At 42.2% G+C, this 26,456-nt stretch overlaps 2 protein-coding genes across 7 annotated transcripts in view; both read left to right on the forward strand.

The window, feature by feature from the left end:
- Positions 1-16,176, forward strand: part of LOC5566951 (nudix hydrolase 2) — a 39,362-nt gene extending 23,186 nt beyond the window's left edge. Inside the window, exons 3-5 of the mRNA XM_021850284.1 lie at positions 15,233-15,324; positions 15,383-15,596; positions 15,662-16,176. Of these exons, the coding sequence (XP_021705976.1) occupies positions 15,233-15,324; positions 15,383-15,596; positions 15,662-16,053 (698 nt within the window). The 3' untranslated portion in view covers positions 16,054-16,176. The remainder of the gene's footprint in view (positions 1-15,232; positions 15,325-15,382; positions 15,597-15,661) is intronic.
- A 9,347-nt stretch (positions 16,177-25,523) lies between these two features.
- LOC5566950 (cationic trypsin) overlaps positions 25,524-26,456 on the forward strand; it is a 29,672-nt gene continuing 28,739 nt past the window's right edge. For 3 of the 6 annotated variants that reach the window (XM_021852114.1, XM_021852115.1, XM_021852116.1), the window contains exon 1: positions 25,545-25,582. The gene's annotated coding sequence lies outside the window, so the exon portion shown is untranslated. Of the gene's footprint in view, positions 25,852-26,456 lie in introns of all 6 variants that reach the window. The other 3 variants (XM_021852118.1, XM_021852117.1, XM_021852119.1) reach the window with 3 other exon arrangements.

The following is a 26,456-nucleotide window of genomic DNA, read 5'->3' on the forward strand; positions in this document are numbered from 1 at the left end:
TCGAGTTATCGCATAATTAGCTCCTACCGGAAGTTCTGAACTCTGAACTAAATTGTATCCCATGTGAAAGTCCTTATTATCCTGAGCAACTTTGTCGAAGACAGCATCCTTCTATGTGCTCGCAATCTCGTGTTATCGCATAATTAGCCCTTACCGGAAGTTCATATCGACACTAGCGCCACGCGGTGGTCGAGTTCTGAACTAAATTGTATCTTATGTGGAAGTCCTTATCCTCCTGAGCAACTTTGCCGAAGACAGCATCCTTCTATGTACTCGCAATCTCGAGTTATCGCATAATTAGCCCTTACTGAAAGTCCATATCGACGCTAGCGCCACGCGGTGGTCGAGTTCTAAACTAAATTGTATCTCATGTGGAAGTCCTTATCCTCCTGAGCAACTTTGCCGAAGACAGCATCCTTCTATGTGCTCGCAATCTCGAGTTATCGCATAATAAGCCCTTACCGAAAGTTCATAGCAACACCAACGCCACGCAGCGGTCGAGTTCTGAACTAAATTGTATCTCATGTGGAAGTCCTTATCCTCCTGAACAACTTTGTCGAAGACAGCATCCTTCTATGTGCTCGCAATCTCGTGTTATCGCATAATTAGCCCTTACCGGAAGTTCATATCGACACTAGCGCCACGCGGTGGTCGAGTTCTGAACTAAATTGTATCTTATGTGGAAGTCCTTATCCTCCTGAGCAACTTTGCCGAAGACAGCATCCTTCTATGTACTCGCAATCTCGAGTTATCGCATAATTAGCCCTTACTGAAAGTCCATATCGACGCTAGCGCCACGCGGTGGTCGAGTTCTAAACTAAATTGTATCTCATGTGGAAGTGCTTATCCTCCTGAGCAACTTTGCCGAAGACAGCATCCTTCTATGTGCTCGCAATCTCGAGTTATCGCATAATAAGCCCCTACCGGAAGTTCATAGCAACACCAACGCCACGCAGCGGTCGAGTTCTGAACTAAATTGTATCTCATGTGGAAGTCCTTATCCTCCTGAACAACTTTGCCGAAGACAGCATCCTTCTATGTGCTCGCAATCTCGAGTTATCGCATAATTAGCTCCTACCGGAAGTTCATAGCAACACCAACGCCACGCAGCGGTCGAGTTCTGAACTAAATTGTATCTCATGTGGAAGTCCTTATCCTCCTGAACAACTTTGCCGAAGACAGCATCCTTCTATGTGCTCGCAATCTCGAGTTATCGCATAATTAGCTCCTACCGGAAGTTCTGAACTCTGAACTAAATTGTATCCCATGTGAAAGTCCTTATTATCCTGAGCAACTTTGTCGAAGACAGCATCCTTCTATGTGCTCGCAATCTCGTGTTATCGCATAATAAGCCCTTACCGGAAGTTCATATCGACACTAGCGCCACGCGGTGGTCGAGTTCTGAACTAAATTGTATCTCATGAGGAAGTGCTTATCCTCCCTAGCAACTTTGCCGAAGACAGCATCCTTCTATGTGTTCGCATTCTCGAGTTATCGCATAATTAGCTCCTACCGGAAGTTCATATCGACGCTAGCGCCACGCAGCGGTCCAGTTCTGAACTAAATTGTATCTCATGAGGAAGTGCTTATCCTCCCTAGCAACTTTGCCGAAGACAGCATCCTTCTATGTGCTCGCAATCTCGAGTTATCGCATAATTAGCTCCTACCGGAAGTTCATATCGACGCTAGCGCCACGCGGTGGTCGAGTTCTGAACTAAATTGTATCTCATGAGGAAGTGCTTATCCTCCCTAGCAACTTTGCCGAAGACAGCATCCTTCTATGTGTTCGCATTCTCGAGTTATCGCATAATTAGCTCCTACCGGAAGTTCATATCGACGCTAGCGCCACGCAGCGGTCGAGTTCTGAACTAAATTGTATCTCATGAGGAAGTGCTTATCCTCCCTAGCAACTTTGCCGAAGACAGCATCCTTCTATGTGTTCGCATTCTCGAGTTATCGCATAATTAGCTCCTACCGGAAGTTCATATCGACGCTAGCGCCACGCAGCGGTCCAGTTCTGAACTAAATTGTATCTCATGAGGAAGTGCTTATCCTCCCTAGCAACTTTGCCGAAGACAGCATCCTTCTATGTGCTCGCAATCTCGAGTTATCGCATAATTAGCTCCTACCGGAAGTTCATATCGACGCTAGCGCCACGCAGCGGTCGAGCTCTGAACTAAAGTGTATCTTATGTGGAAGTCCTTATCCTCCTGAGCAACTTTGTCGAAGACAGCATCCTTCTATGTGCTCGCAATCTCGTGTTATCGCATAATTAGCCCTTACCGAAAGTGCATATCGACACTAGCGCCACGCGGTGGTCGAGTTCTGAACTAAATTGTATCTTATGTGGCAGTCCTTACACTCATGAACAACTTTGCCGAAGACTGCATCTTTCTATGTGCTCGCAATCTCGAGTTATCGCATAATTAGCTCCTACAGGAAGTTCATATCGACGCTAGCGCCACGCAGCGGTCGAGTTCTGAACTAAATTGTATCTCATGAGGAAGTGCTTATCCTCCCTAGCAACTTTGCCGAAGACAGCATCCTTCTATGTGTTCGCATTCTCGAGTTATCGCATAATTAGCTCCTACCGGAAGTTCATATCGACACTAGCGCCACGCAGCGGTCGAGTTCTGAACTAAATTGTATCTTATGTAGCAGTCCTTACCCTCATGAACAACTTTGCCGAAGACTGCATCTTTCTATGTGCTCGCAATCTCGAGTTATCGCATAATTAGCTCCTACAGGAAGTTCATATCGACGCTAGCGCCACGCAGCGGTCGAGTTCTGAACTAAATTGTATCTCATGAGGAAGTGCTTATCCTCCCTAGCAACTTTGCCGAAGACAGCATCCTTCTATGTGTTCGCATTCTCGAGTTATCACATAATTAGCCTCTACCGAAAGTCCATATCGACGCTAGCGCCACGCGGTGGTCGAGTTCTGAACTAAATTGTATCTCATGTGAAAGTCCTTATCCTCCTGAGCAACTTTGCCGAAGACAGCATCCTTCTATGTGCTCGCAATCTCGAGTTATCGCATAATTAGCTCCTACCGGAAGTTCATATCGACGCTAGCGCCACGCAGCGGTCGAGTTCTGAACTAAATTGTATCTCAAAAGGAAGTTCTTATCCTCCTGAGCAACTTTGCTGAAGACTGCATCCTTCTATGTGCTCGCAATCTCGAGTTATCGCATAATTAGCTCCTACCGGAAGTTCATATCGACGCTAGCGCCACGCAGCGGTCGAGTTCTGAACTAAATTGTATCTCATGTGAAAGTCCTTATCCTCCTGAGCAACTTTGCCGAAGACAGCATCCTTCTATGTGCTCGCAATCTCGAGTTATCGCATAATTAGCTCCTACAGGAAGTTCATATCGACGCTAGCGCCACGCAGCGGTCGAGTTCTGAACTAAATTGTATCTCATGAGGAAGTGCTTATCCTCCCTAGCAACTTTGCCGAAGACAGCATCCTTCTATGTGTTCGCATTCTCGAGTTATCACATAATTAGCCTCTACCGAAAGTCCATATCGACGCTAGCGCCACGCGGTGGTCGAGTTCTGAACTAAATTGTATCTCATGTGAAAGTCCTTATCCTCCTGAGCAACTTTGCCGAAGACAGCATCCTTCTATGTGCTCGCAATCTCGAGTTATCGCATAATTAGCTCCTACCGGAAGTTCATATCGACGCTAGCGCCACGCAGCGGTCGAGTTCTGAACTAAATTGTATCTCATGAGGAAGTGCTTATCCTCCCTAGCAACTTTGCCGAAGACAGCATCCTTCTATGTGTTCGCATTATCGAGTTATCGCATAATTAGCCTCTACCGGAAGTTCGTATCGACGCTAGCGCCACGCGGTGGTCGAGTTCTGAACTAAATTGTATCTCATGTGAAAGTCCTTATCCTCCTGAGCAACTTTGCCGAAGACAGCATCCTTCTATGTGCTCGCAATCTCGAGTTATCGCATAATTAGCTCCTACCGGAAGTTCATATCGACGCTAGCGCCACGCAGCGGTCGAGTTCTGAACTAAATTGTATCTCAAAAGGAAGTTCTTATCCTCCTGAGCAACTTTGCTGAAGACTGCATCCTTCTATGTGCTCGCAATCTCGAGTTATCGCATAATTAGCTCCTACAGGAAGTTCATATCGACGCTAGCGCCACGCAGCGGTCCAGTTCTGAACTAAATTGTATCTCATGAGGAAGTGCTTATCCTCCCTAGCAACTTTGCCGAAGACAGCATCCTTCTATGTGCTCGCAATCTCGAGTTATCGCATAATTAGCTCCTACCGGAAGTTCATATCAACGCTAGCGCCACGCAGCGGTCGAGCTCTGAACTAAAGTGTATCTTATGTGGAAGTCCTTATCCTCCTGAGCAACTTTGTCGAAGACAGCATCCTTCTATGTGCTCGCAATCTCGTGTTATCGCATAATTAGCCCTTACCGAAAGTGCATATCGACACTAGCGCCACGCGGTGGTCGAGTTCTGAACTAAATTGTATCTTATGTGGCAGTCCTTACCCTCATGAACAACTTTGCCGAAGACTGCATCTTTCTATGTGCTCGCAATCTCGAGTTATCGCATAACTAGCTCCTACCGGAAGTTCATATCGACGCTAGTGCCACGCAGCGGTCGAGTTCTGAACTAAATTGTATCTTATGTAGCAGTCCTTACCCTCATGAACAACTTTGCCGAAGACTGCATCTTTCTATGTGCTCGCAATCTCGAGCTATCGCATAATTAGCTCCTACAGGAAGTTCATATCGACGCTAGCGCCACGCAGCGGTCGAGTTCTGAACTAAATTGTATCTCATGAGGAAGTGCTTATCCTCCCTAGCAACTTTGCCGAAGACAGCATCCTTCTATGTGTTCGCATTCTCGAGTTATCACATAATTAGCCTCTACCGAAAGTCCATATCGACGCTAGCGCCACGCGGTGGTCGAGTTCTGAACTAAATTGTATCTCATGTGAAAGTCCTTATCCTCCTGAGCAACTTTGCCGAAGACAGCATCCTTCTATGTGCTCGCAATCTCAAGTTATCGCATAATTAGCTCCTACCGGAAGTTCATATCGACGCTAGCGCCACGCAGCGGTCGAGTTCTGAACTAAATTGTATCTCAAAAGGAAGTTCTTATCCTCCTGAGCAACTTTGCTGAAGACTGCATCCTTCTATGTGCTCGCAATCTCGAGTTATCGCATAATTAGCTCCTACCGGAAGTTCATATCGACGCTAGCGCCACGCAGCGGTCGAGTTCTGAACTAAATTGTATCTCATGTGAAAGTCCTTATCCTCCTGAGCAACTTTGCCGAAGACAGCATCCTTCTATGTGCTCGCAATCTCGAGTTATCGCATAATTAGCTCCTACAGGAAGTTCATATCGACGCTAGCGCCACGCAGCGGTCGAGTTCTGAACTAAATTGTATCTCATGAGGAAGTGCTTATCCTCCCTAGCAACTTTGCCGAAGACAGCATCCTTCTATGTGTTCGCATTCTCGAGTTATCACATAATTAGCCTCTACCGAAAGTCCATATCGACGCTAGCGCCACGCGGTGGTCGAGTTCTGAACTAAATTGTATCTCATGTGAAAGTCCTTATCCTCCTGAGCAACTTTGCCGAAGACAGCATCCTTCTATGTGCTCGCAATCTCGAGTTATCGCATAATTAGCTCCTACCGGAAGTTCATATCGACGCTAGCGCCTCGCAGCGGTCGAGTTCTGAACTAAATTGTATCTCATGAGGAAGTGCTTATCCTCCTGAGCAACTTTGCCGAAGACTGCATCCTTCTATGTGCTCGCAATCTCGAGTTATCGCATAATTAGCTCCTACCGGAAGTTCATATCGACGCTAGCGCCACGCAGCGGTCGAGTTCTGAACTAAATTGTATCTCATGAGGAAGTGCTTATCCTCCCTAGCAACTTTGCCAAAGACAGCATCCTTCTATGTGTTCGCATTCTCGAGTTATCACATAATTAGCCTCTACCGAAAGTCCATATCGACGCTAGCGCCACGCAGCGGTCGAGTTCTGAACTAAATTGTATCTCATGTGAAAGTCCTTATCCTCCTGAGCAACTTTGCCGAAGACAGCATCCTTCTATGTGCTCGCAATCTCGAGTTATCGCATAATTAGCTCCTACCGGAAGTTCATATCGACGCTAGCGCCACGCAGCGATCCAGTTCTGAACTAAATTGTATCTCATGAGGAAGTGATTATCCTCCCTAGCAACTTTGCCGAAGACAGCATCTTTCTATGTGTTCGCATTCTCGAGTTATCACATAATTAGCCTCTACCGAAAGCCCATATCGACGCTAGCGCCACGCGGTGGTCGAGTTCTGAACTAAATTGTATCTCATGTGAAAGTCCTTATCCTCCTGAGCAACTTTGCCGAAGACAGCATCCTTCTATGTGCTCGCAATCTCGAGTTATCGCATAATTAGCTCCTACCGGAAGTTCATATCGACGCTAGCGCCACGCAGCGGTCGAGTTCTAAACTAAATTGTATCTCAAAAGGAAGTTCTTATCCTCCTGAGCAACTTTGCTGAAGACTGCATCCTTCTATGTGCTCGCAATCTCGAGTTATCGCATAATTAGCTCCTACCGGAAGTTCATATCGACGCTAGCGCCACGCAGCGGTCGAGTTCTGAACTAAATTGTATCTCAAAAGGAAGTTCTTATCCTCCTGAGCAACTTTGCTGAAGACTGCATCCTTCTATGTGCTCGCAATCTCGAGTTATCGCATAATTAGCTCCTACAGGAAGTTCATATCGACGCTAGCGCCACGCAGCGGTCGAGTTCTGAACTAAATTGTATCTCATGAGGAAGTGCTTATCCTCCCTAGCAACTTTGCCGAAGACAGCATCCTTCTATGTGTTCGCATTCTCGAGTTATCACATAATTAGCCTCTACCGAAAGTCCATATCGACGCTAGCGCCACACGGTGGTCGAGTTCTGAACTAAATTGTATCTCATGTGAAAGTCCTTATCCTCCTGAGCAACTTTGCCGAAGACAGCATCCTTCTATGTGCTCGTAATCTCGAGTTATCGCATAATTAGCTCCTACCGGAAGTTCATATCGACGCTAGCGCCACGCAGCGGTCGAGTTCTAAACTAAATTGTATCTCATGAGGAAGTGCTTATCCTCCCTAGCAACTTTGCCGAAGACAGCATCCTTCTATGTGTTCGCATTCTCGAGTTATCACATAATTAGCCTCTACCGAAAGTCCATATCGACGCTAGCGCCACGCGGTGGTCGAGTTCTGAACTAAATTGTATCTCATGTGAAAGTCCTTATCCTCCTGAGCAACTTTGCCGAAGACAGCATCCTTCTATGTGCTCGCAATCTCGAGTTATCGCATAATTAGCTCCTACCGGAAGTTCATATCGACGCTAGCGCCACGCAGCGGTCGAGTTCTAAACTAAATTGTATCTCATGAGGAAGTGCTTATCCTCCCTAGCAACTTTGCCGAAGACAGCATCCTTCTATGTGTTCGCATTATCGAGTTATCGCATAATTAGCCTCTACCGGAAGTTCGTATCGACGCTAGCGCCACGCGGTGGTCGAGTTCTGAACTAAATTGTATCTCATGTGAAAGTCCTTATCCTCCTGAGCAACTTTGCCGAAGACAGCATCCTTCTATGTGCTCGCAATCTCGAGTTATCGCATAATTAGCTCCTACCGGAAGTTCATATCGACGCTAGCGCCACGCAGCGGTCGAGTTCTAAACTAAATTGTATCTTATGAGGAAGTGCTTATCCTCCCTAGCAACTTTGCCGAAGACAGCATCCTTCTATGTGTTCGCATTCTCGAGTTATCGCATAATTAGCCTCTACCGGAAGTTCGTATCGACGCTAGCGCCACGCGGTGGTCGAGTTCTGAACTAAATTGTATCCCATGTGGAAGTTCTTGGTCCCCGAAGCAAGTTTGCTGAAGACAGTACATTCCTATATGGCCTGCATCTTATACAATTTGGTGATGACTGCAGATTTCTGGACTGAGTGTACTGAAATTCCACGTGGCCAACATGGTCCCCTTCGTAGCCGATTCCCGGTGGCCACTGGATCCGGAACCGGTATTCCAGGTAGTGATCAGAATCTTGAGGAGTATATCTTTCGAATGCGGCATAAATTTCATTATTCGGTTGATATTTCGCTGATTTATAGGGGTATACATTTCTGGGTCATAATGACCCCAGTATCTTATTAAGTTGTTTTTTTGTGGCGCCATCTTAGAATCACCTTAAGAAAAATTTTTTTTGGTCTTGCGCTTCGTTTCCACAAAATATTAAAAGTCAGGGAATTTCAGAAAGATCCGTTTGATAACAACAGAGATATTGCAGGTTGAAATTCGATTTTGGGTCATTATGACCCCAGTATCTAACTAAGGTTAAGTAAGTTCAGGTGAACCCAAACCTTTGCACGATACACCATACTGAGGGGTGAACCCAAACTTTTGCACGATGACTTGACTGCCTGTTTCATTAATTTTGAATACTTTTCAGATTTTTCTGCAAATTTTTTATGAGTGCTTTTCAAAGAATATAAGATTACGATTCTAATGACACCTTGTTTTAAAATTTTGGTCGATGAGAAATTACAATAGAATATTGTTATGCCGTTTGAAGTGTCTTTAACTTCCATTTGCATGAGCGAACATATGAAATAAAAAGGTAAATTAAGCTTAATTAAGGTAATTCAGATAAATATTTCGCAGATATTTTTAACGAAAAATCTAGAAAACATTCTAAGAAAAGTTTGTAGAAGATTCTGGCAAAACTTAGGAAGAAATATTGGGCTGAATTTTCTGGTTGGAATAGTTGGATACAGGTCGTTAGGCTGAAAGGGCCGTTAGCCCGAAAGGGTAGTTAGGCCGAAAAATCAATTGATAATTTACTACTATTTTAAATTGCTAATGCGTTCATCAGTGTTTTTTTTTTCCTTCTTTTAATGAAAGGCTGCTCTTTTTCGTTATATTGCACAGCAGTTATTGTGGGCTTTTAGGTAATGTAAATTATACAGATCTAACAACTAACAATTCATTCGACCTGAAAATTCATCCAGCGGCTTTTAGGTGATGTAAATTAACCTGATCTATCCCTGTTAATTACCCAATCGACATTACGGTTAATAATAACTATCGGCCATTTTAGGCCTAATGATCTTTTCGGCCTAACGGGATAGAACCAATTTTACTGAAATATCGGTAAACGTTTACTGAATTTCGATAGCGTTCGGATTGCAGATATTTCGGTAAAATTAGCACAGAGATTCGGTAGTGAAAAGCATCGAATTCTCAACTGTAGGGTTCTCGGCCAATCGTTTTGCTGAGGTCGGTGAAATAATTTAAGTGTGTAGAAAGCATCATAAACCTGCCTTCTTAAAGAACCTCAGAGTTCGCACTGACTGATACCTAGTTTAAATATATAATGTGTGCTTACGATGGTTTTCTTCAAGTCGAGTCTAGTACACGACACTGAAGACGGCCTTACAGTTGAGGTGGAAATACGCGTATCTGTCAAAAGATACAAACTATAGTAGAATTAAATGGTATTGTACTAAATTCGGGTTTTCATCTTCTTATAGGTATTCCACAGTAAACAGCTGTAAGATTTATTATCATTCTATAATTTATTTTTTGAAACGTTCAGTTGAAATGTATATATATTAAGTACGCATGGAATCATTTTCTCATTACTAATGTACAACATTCATCTGATTCGGTTTGTCTAAAGTTCGTCAAATATAAATTCTGGAGTTGCAATTTATGTGGAAGAAAGAGTTTCATTTTTCAAAAAATCTGTCACAAATTCAGCTTTTTTTTTTTTTTTTTGAATGTTGGATTCTGCCAGGATTTTTAAGGAATATTCTGAAATCCATCCACTTTTTTCAATAAATTCGCCACAATGTTGTCTATTACCAATCATTTTCCCTTGTTTGATTCCACTTTTTTTGTAATGCTTCAACTAATTCATTTTGTACCCCTACTTCAAAATTAAAAAAAAATTGCGAGTATGTTCCTCATAAACAGGAATTTTACTAAAAAAAAATATTTACGAGTTTGTTTTTCAGAGTTTATAGGGACGGATTTACAAATGGGGAGACCCCGGAGCCAAAGTCCTGTAGGGGCCTTTTCCGTAGATTTGTTTAAAATTAATTGTAAGATTTTTGTATGCTTCAATGTAAGGTTCTAACTACCAGAAATTAGACTAGTAGTCTAGTACACGACACTGAAGACGGCCTTACAGTTGAGGTCGAAACACGCGTATCTGTCAAAGGGTACAAACTCTAGTGGAATTAAATGGTATAGTACTAAATTCGGTCTTTTCATCTACTTATAATAGTAGTTCGACAAACTTTTGTTTCTAATTTTGTAATCCAATATATTAATGTTGAAAAAAACTTAACTGTTCAATGTATTTGATCTTTATGATTCAAGCAATAGTTTAATCGAATATCGTAGTGAAAGAACTATGTTGTGTAGTGTGTGATAAAGCTTTCAAGAAGTATGTTCATTCTTCTCACAAAGGTGGGATATGTATACTATATATGAAACACATATTTAATGAATCATCAAGATTTCAAGCAAAAGGATGACATAATATTTTGTTTTTGATCCACATTGTTTCTGAGTATTTCTAATTGTTTTAAATGTCTATGACATAACTAAATCCTACTAAAATTGAATATTTGAGGAAGTATATTATCATGCCCTAGGAAAGGGATAACCATCACTAGTTTATCCAAAAATAGCAAAAAAAATCGAAACAAGCAATAATTGAGTGTAAATAAGCTATTAAAACATTCAAAAAATGCAATCAAGAGTGTTTATCGCCGAAGAAAACGCAAAAAACAGATAGAAAAAAAAAAAACAAAAAAATAGCTATAAGAATAGATTTTTTTCCAAGAAAATAATTAAAATAAGCACTATAATATAAGAAGTTTTCCAAAGAAAAATGAATATAGCACTAAAACCCAACAATCAATTGTTACAGGTTTCCTTGTCAATATGCAGATATTTTAGTGCTTTTTTTCATTGACGTTTTTCGATTGTTTATCGCTAAGTTCTAATTTTTCATTAGAAGTTTTATTGGTAATTTAGAGCTAAATATTGGTTTTCTTGGAATATTTGAAATTTTAAAGTGCTATATTAAATTTGTTGTGCTAATTTGTCATGACTAATTTGTAAGTTTTTTAGGACTTTGAAGTTACTAGATTCCAACACATTATTGTTTATTTATTTTGATTTATCGGTAAAAACTTAGTGCTTTTTTTTTATTGCTAAATATGTTCAATCTATGATTGTCCGACATTACCCCGAAAACCATTTCCCCGAATGCAATTTCCTCGAATGATGTTTTCCCGAATGTACCATTTCCCCGAAAAAGTCGTAATGAAATTGACATGCTGAAAGTTATTCATGATCCTGCTGCCAAAAAGTATTTAACGTGCTAGCTGATGTAAGATTAGATAAAAATTGATTAATATTTTATAAAATCCATGTGTTTTAAGTAACACATGTTCAATATAATTTGTCACGTGCATTTGACTCAAAGCAAATTAGATTTTTTGTGATAGCCTAATAAAAAAACGAGTACATGATAGGCAGTTTCATTGGAAGCGGTATCTTTTGAGTATGGATATTTGGATTATGTGGATTATGGACATTTGGCCGAATGAACGCTTGGCTTAGTTTTGCCTTCTTATAATAAAAGGCTGTTCATTCACATTGTTTCGCATAATTACGCAAAGATATTCGGCCCAAACGTCCTAATGCCATATGTTCACTATGTTATTTCATTATACCTAGTAACAGTAGCTATAGTGAGTCCATTGATCCTTAGAATCTAATACAGTCAACTTTCGTTCGTTGCACTAAACCCGTAGCCCACCTAGTGAAAGACTTTCACTAATCGGGCTAAGTTTTTAGCTGTCAAATAACCGAATACAATAGAAATTCAGCGCTACCAACATTGACAAATTACGGTTTATGTCAGAAAGAGACCTTTGCTTTCGTTTTAGGTGGGCTATAGCCCACTTAACGGGAGCCCAATTAAAACGAAGTGCAATCAAACGTAGTGCAACGAACGAAATTTGACTGTATTAGAATCTGTAGTATTTGTTCTTACAATTACATTTGAAGTAATAGCATACCATTACCAAAAAAATCTGTTTAAAATTTCAGTAGCTCTGTCAGTTTTTATCGACATATTTATCTATAAAGAACAACCTTCCAATAAAAGAAGGGCAAATTTCTGATAGCAGCTGCAAGCAGAACAATATTAACACAGCAAAGCTTCAGAGAACTGTTTACCCGAAGGAAGTGTTTGATAGGGATGTTTTTGAAGTTGTTGAAGAATTCGTTTACCTTGGAACACTTGTGACATGTGACAACGATGTTTCCCGCGAAGTGAAAAGACGTGTTGCGACTGCGAATAGGGCCTTTTACGGACTACGTAAGCAGCTTAGGGCTTGCAGCATGCAAACCGAAACAAAATTCGTCCTGTATAAAACATTGAATCTCCCGGTGGCTCTCTACGGACACGAAGCGTGGACGTTGAAAGAGTCAGACCGGAAAGCTCTCGGTGTTTTCGAGCGTAAAGTGCTGCGGACAATACTCGGTGGGAAAATCGAAAAATGTGTGTGGCACAGACGCATGAATCACGAGTTGCATCAAGTGTACAAAAATGCGAATATTATCAAGCGTGTAAAATACGGCAGACTTCAGTGGGCTGGTCACTTAGTGCGAATGTCAGAAGAAAGAATTGCGAAAATAATATTCAGCAGGGAACCAGGTAGAAGACAACGAATACGCTGACTGTACGCAGTGGAAGAGGACCAGGCGACCCTATACGTTCGGGGCAACTGGAGAAGTTTCGCCTAAGACCGCCGAAGATGGAGCTCTACAATACGCCCGGCAATGGCGTGACGCTGTAGCCATAGAGGCAAGGCAATTCTTTTCAAATTTACTTATGTTAAATATCTATACTTTTGGATAGGCAATAAAAATTTAAAATTTTTACATGTTTTAATGGATTTACCTATTAAAAATCGACCACAGCTAAATCCGGAGTTTTCGAAGTTCACTTCTCTATGATTTCTTTCAATCCAGTCTTTAAGGATATTGGCGTCATCTCAGCTATGATGGGATTGATTTGAAAATCGTTCGGTACGCGCTCGCTACTCTCAAGCACATTATATGTGGTTTCCAGCCGCTTTATGTTTCGGGACGTTCTAAGGACTGTTCATTTAAGAAAGTAGGCACCTAAATATTAGCGTTTTGGTGTAAAATTTCCATAAAAACAAATAAAATTTTGTTTCAGTGTGATCTCAAGTGTTTATAGTGTTTATAGTAACATAAAAAAATTATAAATTCTAAACGATGGGTCGAATTGACATGGCGACTCTCAATTTTTTTCTGCACAAATGGTGTACAGAAAACTGCCGTTCCGAGATTTGGCTTAAATCGCAAAGTGTCCAAATTGATTTTTTTCAACGCTGTGGCCAAAACAGATATTCCTGACGACGTACGATAAATCCCAACAGAAAAATTTAGGAAAAATGATTTGGTATGGCAAGCAATTTGCTCCTGCGGTATGAAAGTACTACATATTTCACGACGGGTTCAATCAACGGCGAAAATTACAGAACTGAATGCATTAAAAAATGGCTTCTGCCCATCTACTGAAAGCATACCATGCCTCCATTGTTTTTGCCAGACCTAGCATCGGCTCAATATGCTTCAGCTACTTTGGAGATTCTCAAGAAGGAATAAGTCGAATTTGTAGAAAAATTATCGAATCCATCAAATTGCTCAGAACTACGCCTCATTGAAACATATTGGGCAATAATCAAACGGCATCTTAAGAAGGATGGAAGAGAAGCAAGCTTCATCGATTTTTTCAAGAAAATGTGGTCAGGAGTTCAAAAAGCAGTTCGAAAAGTTCCGAAAAAAGTTGTGCAGAATTTTATGGGAGGTATCAAAAGAAAAGTAAGAGCATTCTCCAGCAATGCTCAATAAATGTTCAAATTTATGTGAATTTGATCGAAATTACGTTGATTTCCATGTATTTTAGGTAAACTCATGAATTTGTTCGAAAATAAACAGTTTACTGTAAAAAACACGTGTCCACTTTCTTAAATGAACAGTCCTTAGGCGTTTTTGACTAGATTGATCCTCAACACAATTACAGCTGAATTGTTACACATCATCCATGTAAGCTTTGTAATAGCCGTAGATTCATGCGTCTTGGCTAGTAAACCTGATCTTATCATCAATCAATACCCCGAGTTACTTAAGGTATCGCTTGGAATCTGTGGTGCTGTCACCTATAAGCGCCATTTACTCAGACTTTTTTTATCTGGCATTTCGTCCCAACTGGGACAAAGCCTGCTTCTCAGATTAGTGTTTTTATGAGCACTTCCACAGTTATTAACTGAGAGCTTTCTTTGCCGATTGACCATTTTTGCATGTGTATATCGTGTGGCAGGTACGAAGATGCCCTGGGAATCGAGAAAATTTCCTTTACGAAAAGATCCTTGACCAGCGGAATTCGAACCCATGGTCATGCTGAATAGCTGCGCGTTTACCGCTACGGCTATATGAGCCCCTCAGACTTGCAGTTTATTGATCACTACTATAGTAGCCTTATCCCGGTTTCCTAGACCTCATCCATTCCTCAACTATGAAGAAAGACGTCTTACACTAACTCTGATTAGCGTAACTTTAGCTCAAGCAAGGGGAGCTCGACTCAATTGGATCGCGAAATTCCGCAAAGTGCATACTTATCCCAAAATTTTACCATTTTATTTCTGTGCCCATAAAATTAAAGCTGAATTCTAGAAATAAGGTTTTTTTTAGGCACTCCGTGCTCGTGGGCACTACTGTGCCGGACTCAGTTGTTCTGTAGCTGCTACAGATCTATTTTTAACTTATCTATATTTACATCTAGTTTCACTCTCTCCTACTCTTTTACTCTCACACCGAGCAGGTAGGAGAGAGCTCTGCTATTAGTGAGGCTAGCTGCCTACGAAGAGGGTCAGTTTGTCTCAGTCACCATCTGATACTGACGGAGGATGGATGTGCTCCGTGAGGCGTCTTCTGGTGGCTGGACGGTTTTTTTTTTGTGGAGGGGCTGGGAATCGAACCCATGACCTTCCGCTTATGAAGCGGAAGCGTAACCTCAAAACTACAGACCTCCCTAAGAAATAACGTTAACAACAATTTTTTGAATCCTTTCAGAATCTCTCTCCCACTGGACAGACAATAAAAAACGAGGCATATGGTTCAAGGTGTACCTGAATTCTAGTCACTGGGTTCCAGAACTGGTGAATGTAAGTCGTGCCGTATTTTGCAAAAAAAAATAACTAAATGCAACCGTTACATTTACAGAGTCAGTTTAAATTCCATCATGCCAAAGACAACTTCGTAATGATGTACCGTTGGTTGCCGTCCGATGAAACTCCAAATATCCCACCATACGCGCACACAATGGTCGGAGTCGGTGCTCTAGTCCTAAATGATACGAATCAAATTCTTGTGGTCAGTGAGAAAAACGCACTCATCAAGGGTTCATGGAAGCTCCCAGGTGGTTACGTGGAACCAGGTGATAATAACCGATTTGATTGAGAGAATTTAAATTTATTTGAAAATTAATGTATTTGTTCTTAGGTGAAAACTTCGTTGAAGCGGCCATCCGGGAGGTCCAGGAGGAGACCAACATCAAAACGAAATTCGAATCGGTTGTTTCGTTACGGCATGCTCACGGTGCCGGCTTCGGGTGCTCTGATCTGTACATAGTCATGGCTCTTGCGCCGGAAAACAGGGAAATCGTAAAGTGCGACCGGGAGATTTCCAAATGTGAATGGATGGACATTGAGGATTATTTGCAGCATCAAAAGGTGCACGAAACCAATCGTAATTTTGTCCGTACTTATCTGAGGTACAAACAGAACGGATTGAAGTTCATTTGCAAGGACGAAGTGCATTCGATATTGAAAAAACAATACAACATCTACCAAGTAGAGATCGAAGATACCAAACTTCCCAATAGCTCATTATAGTCAAATGAATAAGATTCTCATGGACGATGAGCCCGACGCATGTGGTTTGAAATGCACTGTCGTCATATATTGTTTTGTAAATATTTTTTCCATGGAAATAAAACAATGTTGAATATTTGAAAAGTGTCGATTTTTCTCTACCTAGATTTTCTCATTTAACAAAACCGTGAGATTGTTTTCACATTCTTTTGTGAGTCACATAATGGATTTCGAAACGAATTCCTCCTTGGATCTTGGAATGGAATTCCTCGGGAAATTCGTAGTGGAATTCATCCGAGCATCCAACACCTGCAGAACGAATCCGAAATCGAGAACGTTTTTTTAAGACACGGACACCATCTTCGGTCATTTACCTGCACAGAATGTAAAACTTAGCTAACACTAGACAACGGGTGGGTGCTATTAGGAGATCTGGCGTGCAGAGAAATGGCACTATTATCACAAGGTCGCACATGCTCCTTGGCTTTGCGGACGATATAGACCTAATTGAAATCGATCGCAGGTCAGTGGAAGAGGCCTTCGTGCCTCTGAAGAGGGCAGGGTGGGTGTACGGCTGTCACCTACAAACAAAGCTCGCCTAACAATCATCTCTCGGGCGGGCCGTCCCAAACAGCATTATCTCTCACACGGGCGGACCCAAACAGCACAGGTCGAACGCGGGCCATGCCAGACAGCAAATGCTGATGCATTTCAACACTCAAACAGCGGGATGCCTAGCAGCGTTGTGAGCCAAACGAATACGCTCACAAAACATGTACGGTAGGCGAACCTCGTTGCGTATACCCCTCCTGGAAGAGGGAGACAGCGAGGATAGACCTGACCGTTAATTCTACCAAAACGAACATACATACATGATACATACATACATGATTGCAGGTTGAGATAGAGTCAGGCAGACAGAAGACGAGGTCGGTAAATGCGGGAGTTCCACAGGGCTCTATCCTGGGTCCAACGTTGTGGAATGCTATGTACGACGGAGTGCTGACGCTTAGGCTGCCAACAGGCGTCAAAATCGTTGGATTTGCAGACGACATCACGCTTGTGGTCATTGGTGACTCACTGGAAAGGGTGGAGGTTTTCGCTACAGAAGCAGTGGACGCAGTCGAAAACTGGATGTACGAGAAGAAACTGGTGATAGCCCACCAAAAAACGGAGCTGTTGCTTATCAGCAATCGAAAAGTGGTGCAGAAGGCTGAGATTACAGTGGGAGAACACACCATAGCCTCAAAGCGGGAGCTAAAACACCTCGGCGTAATGATCGACGATCGGCTGAACTTCAACTGCCATGTCGATTACGCGTGCGAGAAAGCAGCAAGGGCAGTCACGGCGCTGTCCAGGATCATGCCGAATAACTCGGCGATTTGCAGCAGTAAGCGGAGGCTATTGTCTAGCGTGGCTACGTCGATCCTGAGGTACGCTAGCCCGGCGTGGGGAACCGCAATGAAGACGAAGAGGAACCGAGTCAAGCTTAGCAGCACGTATAGGCTGATGGCCATGCGGGTAGCGAGTGCCTACCGAACCATATCTTCGGAGGCAGTATGCGTGATTGCCGGAATGGTCCCTATCGGCTACGTTTTGGAAGAGGATAAGGAGTGCTACGAAGCTAGTAGTACTAGAGGAGCCCGGAAGATTGCCCGAGCCGACACGATGGTGAAATGGCAACGCGAGTGGGATACCGCTGAGAAGGGAAGGTGGACTTATCGCCTTATTCCAAATCTGGCGAAATGGGTGAGCAGATCCCATGGAGAAGTCAACTTCCACTTGACGCAGTTCTTGTCAGGTCACGGCTGCTTCAAGAAATATCTGCACAGGTTCGGCCACGCAGAGTCGCCGCTCTGCGCTGAGTGCCCAGTCGTAGAGGAGTCGCCGGAACACGTCATTTGCGAGTGTCCACGTTTTGCTGCGGAACGTAGCGAGATGACAGCGGTCTGCGGTGCTGACGTTACCGTAGACAACGTAGTGGATAGAATGTGTAGCGATGAGGTGATGTGGAACGCGGTGAACATGGCGGTGACGAAAATAATGTCATTGCTTCAGCGGAAGTGGAGGGAGGAACAAGCCGGTGAACCGGAAGTCAGTCTCCAACCGGAATCGCCAAACCGACCTCGGCACCCAACCGGTAGGTAAGCTTGATCCACCGTCGGGGACAAGACCGAGTAGATCGTGGAAAAGCCCCGGAAATTGTAGGCTTCGTGGCCGTGCGGTTAGCGGCGTCAGTCGTTTAGGCATATTGTGCCATGAAGTGTGGGTTCGATTCCCACTCCAGTCGGTGGAAACTTTTCGTCAAACGAAAAATTCATCATTGGGCTACTGGGTGTTTCGTGTTGTCCGTTGCCTAATGTTTGTGATTGTTCAGTCTGTGCAGCCTTGAGCTGAAGACGGTGTAAATTGTCTTACCAAATTGGTCGTCAGGGCACCTGTGAACCGGAAGTCATCCACCAACCGGAATCGCAGGATCGACCTTGGCACCTATCCGGGCAGCATCGGTACCGGAAGAACTTCCACCTCCGGGGAAGTCTTCGTCGGGGTAGGGTAGATTCACCGCCGGGGACTATCCGAATAGTGCGCGAGAACCTGGAGTGCTAAATGGCATGTGTCCAGCACCGAGAGAACTTCCTTCGTCAGGGAGTTTCTGGCACCCATGGTATCGTGAGCCGAATGGCTGAATATGGCATGTTTAGATCACAAACTAGGAATACTAACAAATTATTAATGGGAGCCGAAGGGCTCAGCATGGCATGGATTAGGAACTAACAAATTAATGATGGAGCCGAAGGGCTTAATGAAGGGTGCGCGTAGCATGTGTCGCCTCTTCTTCGAAGTAATACCGCAAGGTGGTGCCGGAGAAGAATTCTTTACGGTGACGGTGTACCTAGGAGACTGTTTTTTAGTGGGTAGGCGCCCCATTGCGAATCCCACACAGTGCCAAACCATACACTGTGGCATGAGCATGAACAAATACAGGCCAGTCTTGAGAAGATTTTTTAACTCCTAGAGATGCATGAAAAAAAAAAAAAAAAAGATAGAGTCAGGCATGGTGGTGTAGGTGCTGAGGTAGTGTTTGATGGGGATGTGTTTGAAGTTGTTGAAGAATTTGTTTACCTTGGAACACTTGTGACATGTAACAACGACGTTTCCCGCAAAGTGAAAAGACGTGTTGCGGCTGCGAATAGGGCCTTTTACGGACTAGAACTCCTTGCCATGTCTAGAAAGGACCCGAGCAATCGAATCGTTTTGGCGATTTTCCCTCATTTTGCGTGCGATTTGCCGGGTGTGCAGTACGAAGTCCCAAGCGCTCGAATTCGTTTTCGTCCGGTGTGATTTTGTTTATTTTTCTTTTCTTGGTTTGCGCTTTGGTCGTTTTCGAGTAGAGTGAAGCTGCTCTGTCAAGAATGAAGGATTAATTGGTGAGCTCGTTTCATGCTTTAATTTTGAATCTGTAAAATACTGCACATTTAATCCTTACAACGGTGGGACGTAAATATGATTTTTCAACAGAATATGAATGGTTCGTCACTGTGAGTGTCACATAAACTCTTATTCATAAATTACTACTATTATTATTATTTTTAACTTTTTTTCGAAACATCCTTTTCCATTTTCGTAATTAAAAAATATAATGGTTCGACACTATAAGTGCAGACTTGCTAAAGGTTCTCTTTATACAACAAACTTTGAACGTTTCGCCACTGTAAGCGTCGGCATAAGAGTGTTCTGAGTTGGTTGATTGGCTAGACTTTCTCTTTTCATATGAGTAACATATGATAACAGAGTTCTGTTTGATTCTTCGACCTTGACACTTGCTCCTGCTTGGGCGAGCGACGAGGACAGGATCAAACATGTCGCGCGTCGGTCGAGTAGTGAAATGAAAAAGCGCCGTATACAGCGGGGATTCGCTGGTTGGAACACGACTGCATTCCATCTAACGAATCTGACCCGTTAGTTGAAACGACTGACAGCTGGTGAAAATGCTCCAGACTAACGCATCCGGAACGCAAATCGTCACCAAACGCACATATACATACACATTTGTTCTATGTATGGAGATTTCAATGCGATGGTAGTCAGACGTCAAAGTTAGTTTGACATCTTCTCCTGACATTGGAGTGCTTTTTAGTTGGAATTTTTTTCAACCAGCGAACATCCAACGATCGAGTCATTCCATGTAGCGGACCCCCAACGAGCGAATCCCCACTGTAGTCGGTCTCTAGTAACAACGGTTGTCTAACTAACATTCTTTCCCTTCCCCCGATGATCGTAAGGACGTGGCCGACGCCGTTATTGACTTTTAAAATGTGTGCACATTGAAGAATGGTAAGCTAATCCCAAGCCTCATTCAATAATTCCTTGTGCAACTTCGATTGTTCTGGTCAATCACGTAATAGCAACTACGAATTGTACGGTCATCTATGCTCGTGCTCATGGTAATGCTCATATGAGTAAAATATGATAACATATGCTTTCGTCCTGACAACTGTAAGAATGTTGCGTTTAGCTATTTGTTCGACAAAGTTTGAATTGTTCGTCACTTTAAGTGTCGACATTATTTTCTTTTACTTGGAATTTGTCATATCAAACACTTATCAAAGTGAATCCTTTGACCCAACGATCCACCTCATTAACAATCATCCCTCCCAGTAACCTTTGTGAAGATGCAGAGGCAAACACGGTCTCCAAATAGCAAAGGTTACACACTAACATTCCTTCCCCCAATCCCACCTGACTGCAAGGACGTGGCGCCGTTATTGACCGTATATAAATAGAGGCACTGAATTATGCACACTGAAGAAGATTATGGCCAATCCCAGCCAAAGTTCTAATTGATTCTTTGTGCATCTTCACTGCTTTTGATCAATCACGGAATAGCAACCATTGATATGTGTAGTCAGTCTAAGCTAAGCTAAGCTAAGTATTGTTCGCAGCACGTTACACTCAAAAATCCCAAACGCTTTACGATCTACATGCATTCATGTACTTTGTTTTGCTGGTATTGATGGTAAGTTCAATCCTCGTAGTCTCCCTTTTAAAATGCACAAAAGGCTCGAAGATCGATTCCTATTATACCATACCGTACCGTACCGCTTTTTTGCACTCCTGCTCTCCTAATAGCTCCTTCGAGGGCAATGCTGAACAAGAGATTCGAAAGCGCATCGCCTAGCTTAAATCCATCCAAGGTTACGAAGGAGATCGAAATCTCATCCGCAATAAGGGCTCATTCATTATCCTAAACACGCAAAAAAATTGTGCGGTAAAAACTACCATTTTAGGGGGTTAACTTAAGCGCTCGCACCGGCAATTTTCAGCAGACCAGAAATGCGCTTGATTTTACCATGTCTGTTGTCGAAATCAGATTGTTGTAAATTATTTCTGTCAAATGTACCAGTAATGTGGTGGGATGTACCGTAAACATAGTAAATTGGTCTGAAATTCCATGGTAGTTTCAAGAATGGGCGTAGTCAGCTACAATAGTAATTTTTACCACAGAATTTTTTCCCGTGAATAGTTTGATTTTGTTCTCCTCAAAGAAACTTGCACACACTTTCCAGACAGATCAAAATGCATATGGAAATATTACCCAATTTGAAATATTTATACCCAGATTCTGGGTGTTTTCCGAGACAGAGTGCACATCTACACTAGGGCACCTATACCATTCCGAGACAGAGTGCACATCTACACTAGGGCACCTATACCATTGAGCGTGATAACCACTATTAAAGGACCTCGATTATCTTATGCACATGATTTAAAACTGGTTCTGCGGGTCCGTACCATAGCCGACACCATTGCTCTTCAACATGATTTAGATATATTTGTAGTTTCGTGCGACATGAATCGATTGACAGGTAATCCTGAGAAATGCTTGATCTTTTAGTTATAAACATCATTGGGGCTTACTGTCTGTTGGTGTATAAATAAATAAATAAATAGATAACTCCTCAATACATAGATACGTGCATTAATCGGTTTCCACCTCAAAACACGCTTCATCTGCTTCGCGATAACTACGAATCCGACATCATGTTCTGCCTTATCGCTGCCACTATGGTAAATGTTATATTCGGAAGCTGGGTTGCTTCCTGAATATCAGCCACGCTCACACCAACCATATACAATTCAAGCCACGACCAAAAGGCTTACTTGTCCGGGTTCATTTAACGCCCTGACATTATAGGTACCGAGTTTTCAATCATACCCGGTCAACCAGTCAGTGATTTTCGATAGCGATCGATAAAGATTCGTTTTGAACCGTTAGCGATCGCCATCGTTGGTCAAAGATCTATAAAGAATTATGAAGACTGGTTGGTCGGGTAGTCTTTATTTCGTTGCCTGGTCGGTTGCCGAAAGTATCTACTAGTTTCTACGTCACGATGGTGGGGCTGGCATCTTAGGTGTAGCTGACGTGATACAGCATTTCATACTCAGCCGCTAGATGCCAGAACAGACGCTGTTTGAGCCGCACCTCCTTGGTGGATAGACGCTTGAAACGTACCTCCTCATTCTAGCTGATGTCAGAATTATCGACCTTGAATGGACTTGAAATTATCTTTCGCAGGGTCATATTGTATGATCTAACCAGAGACGAATAAAGACATAGTAGTCGGGTTCAGATTGGGTACCACTTCTAGCACTGCATTTGGTCCCTTGGTTCTGCAAAAGATACCCAAGTTTGACAGATCGCAGAACACTTTTCACGGCATTCTTCTTTTACCTTATGGCTAATTCAATAGTTTCTTGGATCGCAGTTTCATTGGTTTTGTGTTCTGTAACTCGATACCTCCCTAACTCGATGGTCCCTTCAATATCGAGTAAGGGAGAGTTGACTGTATATTATTTGATATACTTTTTTTAAACATCCACTCTTCCCGGGAAGGGAATTGTGTGGTAAATGTCCTGTAAGAAAAATGACAAGCAATTGTGTGATCACTTGGAGCAAGGACAATTTTATCCCAATTCATCAAAAGCGGAAACAACGAAGTGTGTGTAGATCTACGATTCACTAGATTTTCCTCCAGTAGATCTGGTACCCATAGACGGTGAGAGCAAGAAAATGCTTCTTGCTTGAAATATATGTGGGCTTCGTAGCCGTGCGGTAAGTGTCACCAGGCATTTAGCCGCATCGTGCTAGGGAGTGTGGGTTCGATTCCCGCCTCAGGCCGGTAAACTTTTCGTGAGGACTGTTTTCCGGCTGTGCCACTGGGCGTTGCATGTTAGTCCGTTGTCTAGTGTGGTGCTTCCTTCAAAGGGCATAAATGCCCACTGGAAGCATTAACGTGTCAGTGTCTTTTTTATGTGTAGTGGTGCAACATCGAAAAGAGCCTCGAGCGCTGTCGTTGGAGTCTTAGAGAACACACCAGACATCTCAATCAAGCACATCCTTTGAAGATGGCCCAATTTTGATTGCATTGTTCTTACTTCACCCTTTTGCCACCACACAAGACATCCATATGCCAATATTGGTCAAACAACTGTTATGTAAATCCATTCATATATACTTGAGGTCCCAAATTTTTCCAAAGGTTCACCGGCACTGACCGATTGTCATGCAAGCTTTCTTGACTTTGAATTCAATGTGAGGTGTCAGGAAAGTTTAGAATGACCCCGACATACTTCGCTTGATCATTCACATTAATCGCAGTGCTAAAAAGACGTTAAGGTCGACTTCCATCACGGTTTCGTCTTGCCTATGTTTTACTCGGGATAGCCGAAAGGCCATATTGGCGACACCAACTTTCGATTACCTGAAGAGCGCTTTGCAGCAGGTCGAATAGGGTGCTTATGCAATTGGTATGTTATCAAAGCTATATAGTCGTCCGCAAATTCATAAGTTGGAAAACCGCTATTATTGAGTTGCCTCAATAGCGTATCTGCTACGAAATTCCACGAAAGTGGTGACAAGACTCCACCTTGGGGGCAAACACTCAATTTTCAAATCGCTGCTTGACGCAATGTAGAGAAGAGATGTCGGTTTATGAGGAAATTGAAAAAAATTGTCGCCATCAAAACCAATCGAAGGAGGTGATTTGCCTTTGTGTTGGCAAGACTGGTGAAACGTCAAATGCCTGAAAAAAAAAATCAAAGGAGGTGATTTGCTATTGTGTTGGTAAGACTGGTGAAACGTCAAATACACAGCGGTTGCTTGCCTGGCGACGATTTTGGCGACGGTTTCACCGGCGACGATTACAAATCGTCGCGTCCGATAGGGTGCAAAATTTACAATACCTTAACTACAATTATAGCGTTAGAGCGTTAGCGGGCTTATCGACGACCGATCGACTATTGGGCAGATTTGCTCGGTGCGGTTCAAAATTTAAAAATGTTTGAGAATCCCATCTCCCATAGACTCTTTACTATCCTTACCATAAAAAAGTGTTCTGTGAAATTTTCAGCTTTCTAGGTGGTAATTTAAAGGTGGTCCAAAGACAATGTAGGTTTATATGGAATTAATCAACAACATCCTTCATTAAGGTTTGAAGAATGTAATTTCCATATAAACCTACTTTGTCTTTGGCCCACCATTAAATAACCACCTAGAAAGCTGAAAGAATCCTATTTTTATGGTAAAGATGGTAAGAAGCATATGGGAGATTGGTTTTTTCAACATTTTTTTAATTTGAATCGCCCTAGTGTACAGCTATGTTAGATAATGGACGGAAATTGTTTAACCGGGAAGCTAACACGATTGATTAGAGCTACGATAATATAGATCTAACAACGTGCAGAATTCTAGGTCATAGAATATACGACACACCAGGAATGATTGGCAGCTCAATTAACATACGCAATTTCACCAGGTTTGCTACTTTTGGTTCTATTTGCCGAGAAAAATAGCAAGTAACGATTAATATGTGCATTAGGGCGGGTATATAAATAAATTTGAACGAATTAGATTAAAGTTTAGGCAAAGTCCGTCTACGATGTACGCATCTCGATTGAAATTCGTATGGAAAATTGACTTACTGATCGAGCAAGTATTTTTTATTGGTTTACATTGGTTCACATATTTATTTATTGACAAATTATAGTTAACCAAAATTTAGTGAAGGTATCAATTAAATTAGGATCATCAATAACAAAAGTACTTAAAGGAGGTTTCCACCATAAAATCCCATACAAATTTCAATTGTGATGCGCACATCGTAGACGAAACCGATCGCGCCCAAATTGTGTAAAGTATGATCCGAAAAAACTTGATCCGAAAAACGGGTCATGATTACCCACCCTAATGCGCATTGTAGGCAGCCATGTGGATCATCCACCCATTTTCCTCACTAGCCATTGTTATAGGTTTTTGAATGGATTGGACCATCACCTCTCATGGCTACAATCACATCAGAATGGCCATGCAAACTGTTTTAGCAAAGTTTTTATAACACTTTGAAATAGTCTAATCATATTTTGGCTATTGTTCGCAAAATGTGTTTTTATTAAAATTTCAAAGTTATCAATATAGAGAGCTCTCGTTTTGTGCCAACTCTCCAGTAGTCGTCCAACGTTTGATAAGTTAACGTATTCCAAATAGTGGCTGGTGAATATTTTTGAACAATTTGCGATTATATTTTACACAACAGTTAAGTTTGCTGGATGCGAACAAGACACTAAGGAGTAGTACACAATGCAGTAATCGCAATGAAAAAGTGTTTATAAATTGACAGTTTAATTTCAAAGATAGACACAAAGTGTGTTGGGAGGAAATGAAGGACTTTATATACTGTTTCATGAAGAATTAAAATACTGTTTAAATAAGAGTTCGGGATTGATTAATATTAATATTATTATATAGTAATATTTCTCAAGGTAAAAAAATGTGCATTCTAATATTTTAGAAAAAAAACGTGTAGAATGAAGCTTGAATTCAAATCTATTACAACGAGATAACTTTGATCGTTACGATCCTACTTAACAAAAGTTCAAATGGACACTTTTTTTCGTAACATTTTTAATCCATGAATGGTGCTTCTTAATCTTATATGGTTAAGGTATCGTGTTGTCTCAAATTCCGAGCAGACTCATATTGTGAACACACGGTTTTTGTATGGCGTATTGATTGAATTGTTACGCTGGAATATGCCATGACACTGACTGGAAATGGTAATCAATTTTATTGTAGTATTTAATTCAATTTTGTTGTATTTCAATCTTTTTGATCGTAATAGGCTGCTTTTTATTACGCCAATCTATAATGAAGCGGCCTACTTTCCTGCACTGAATTGTGCAATATCCCAATATTCATTTCGCAACTTAACCCATATAGGCCTGAGTGAAAGCAAAAATACTAAAACCCTTACCACTCAGCGAATACTTAAGGTGATTATAGAACGAAGCCCATTGGCGTAGGAACAGGGGGGGCAGGGGGGCCTGGCCCCCTCCAGAATCATCCAGCCCCCCCCCCCCCCAGAATT

This window comes from Aedes aegypti, chromosome 3 (genome assembly GCF_002204515.2).
Source record: "Aedes aegypti strain LVP_AGWG chromosome 3, AaegL5.0 Primary Assembly, whole genome shotgun sequence".
NCBI lineage: Eukaryota > Metazoa > Arthropoda > Insecta > Diptera > Culicidae > Aedes > Aedes aegypti.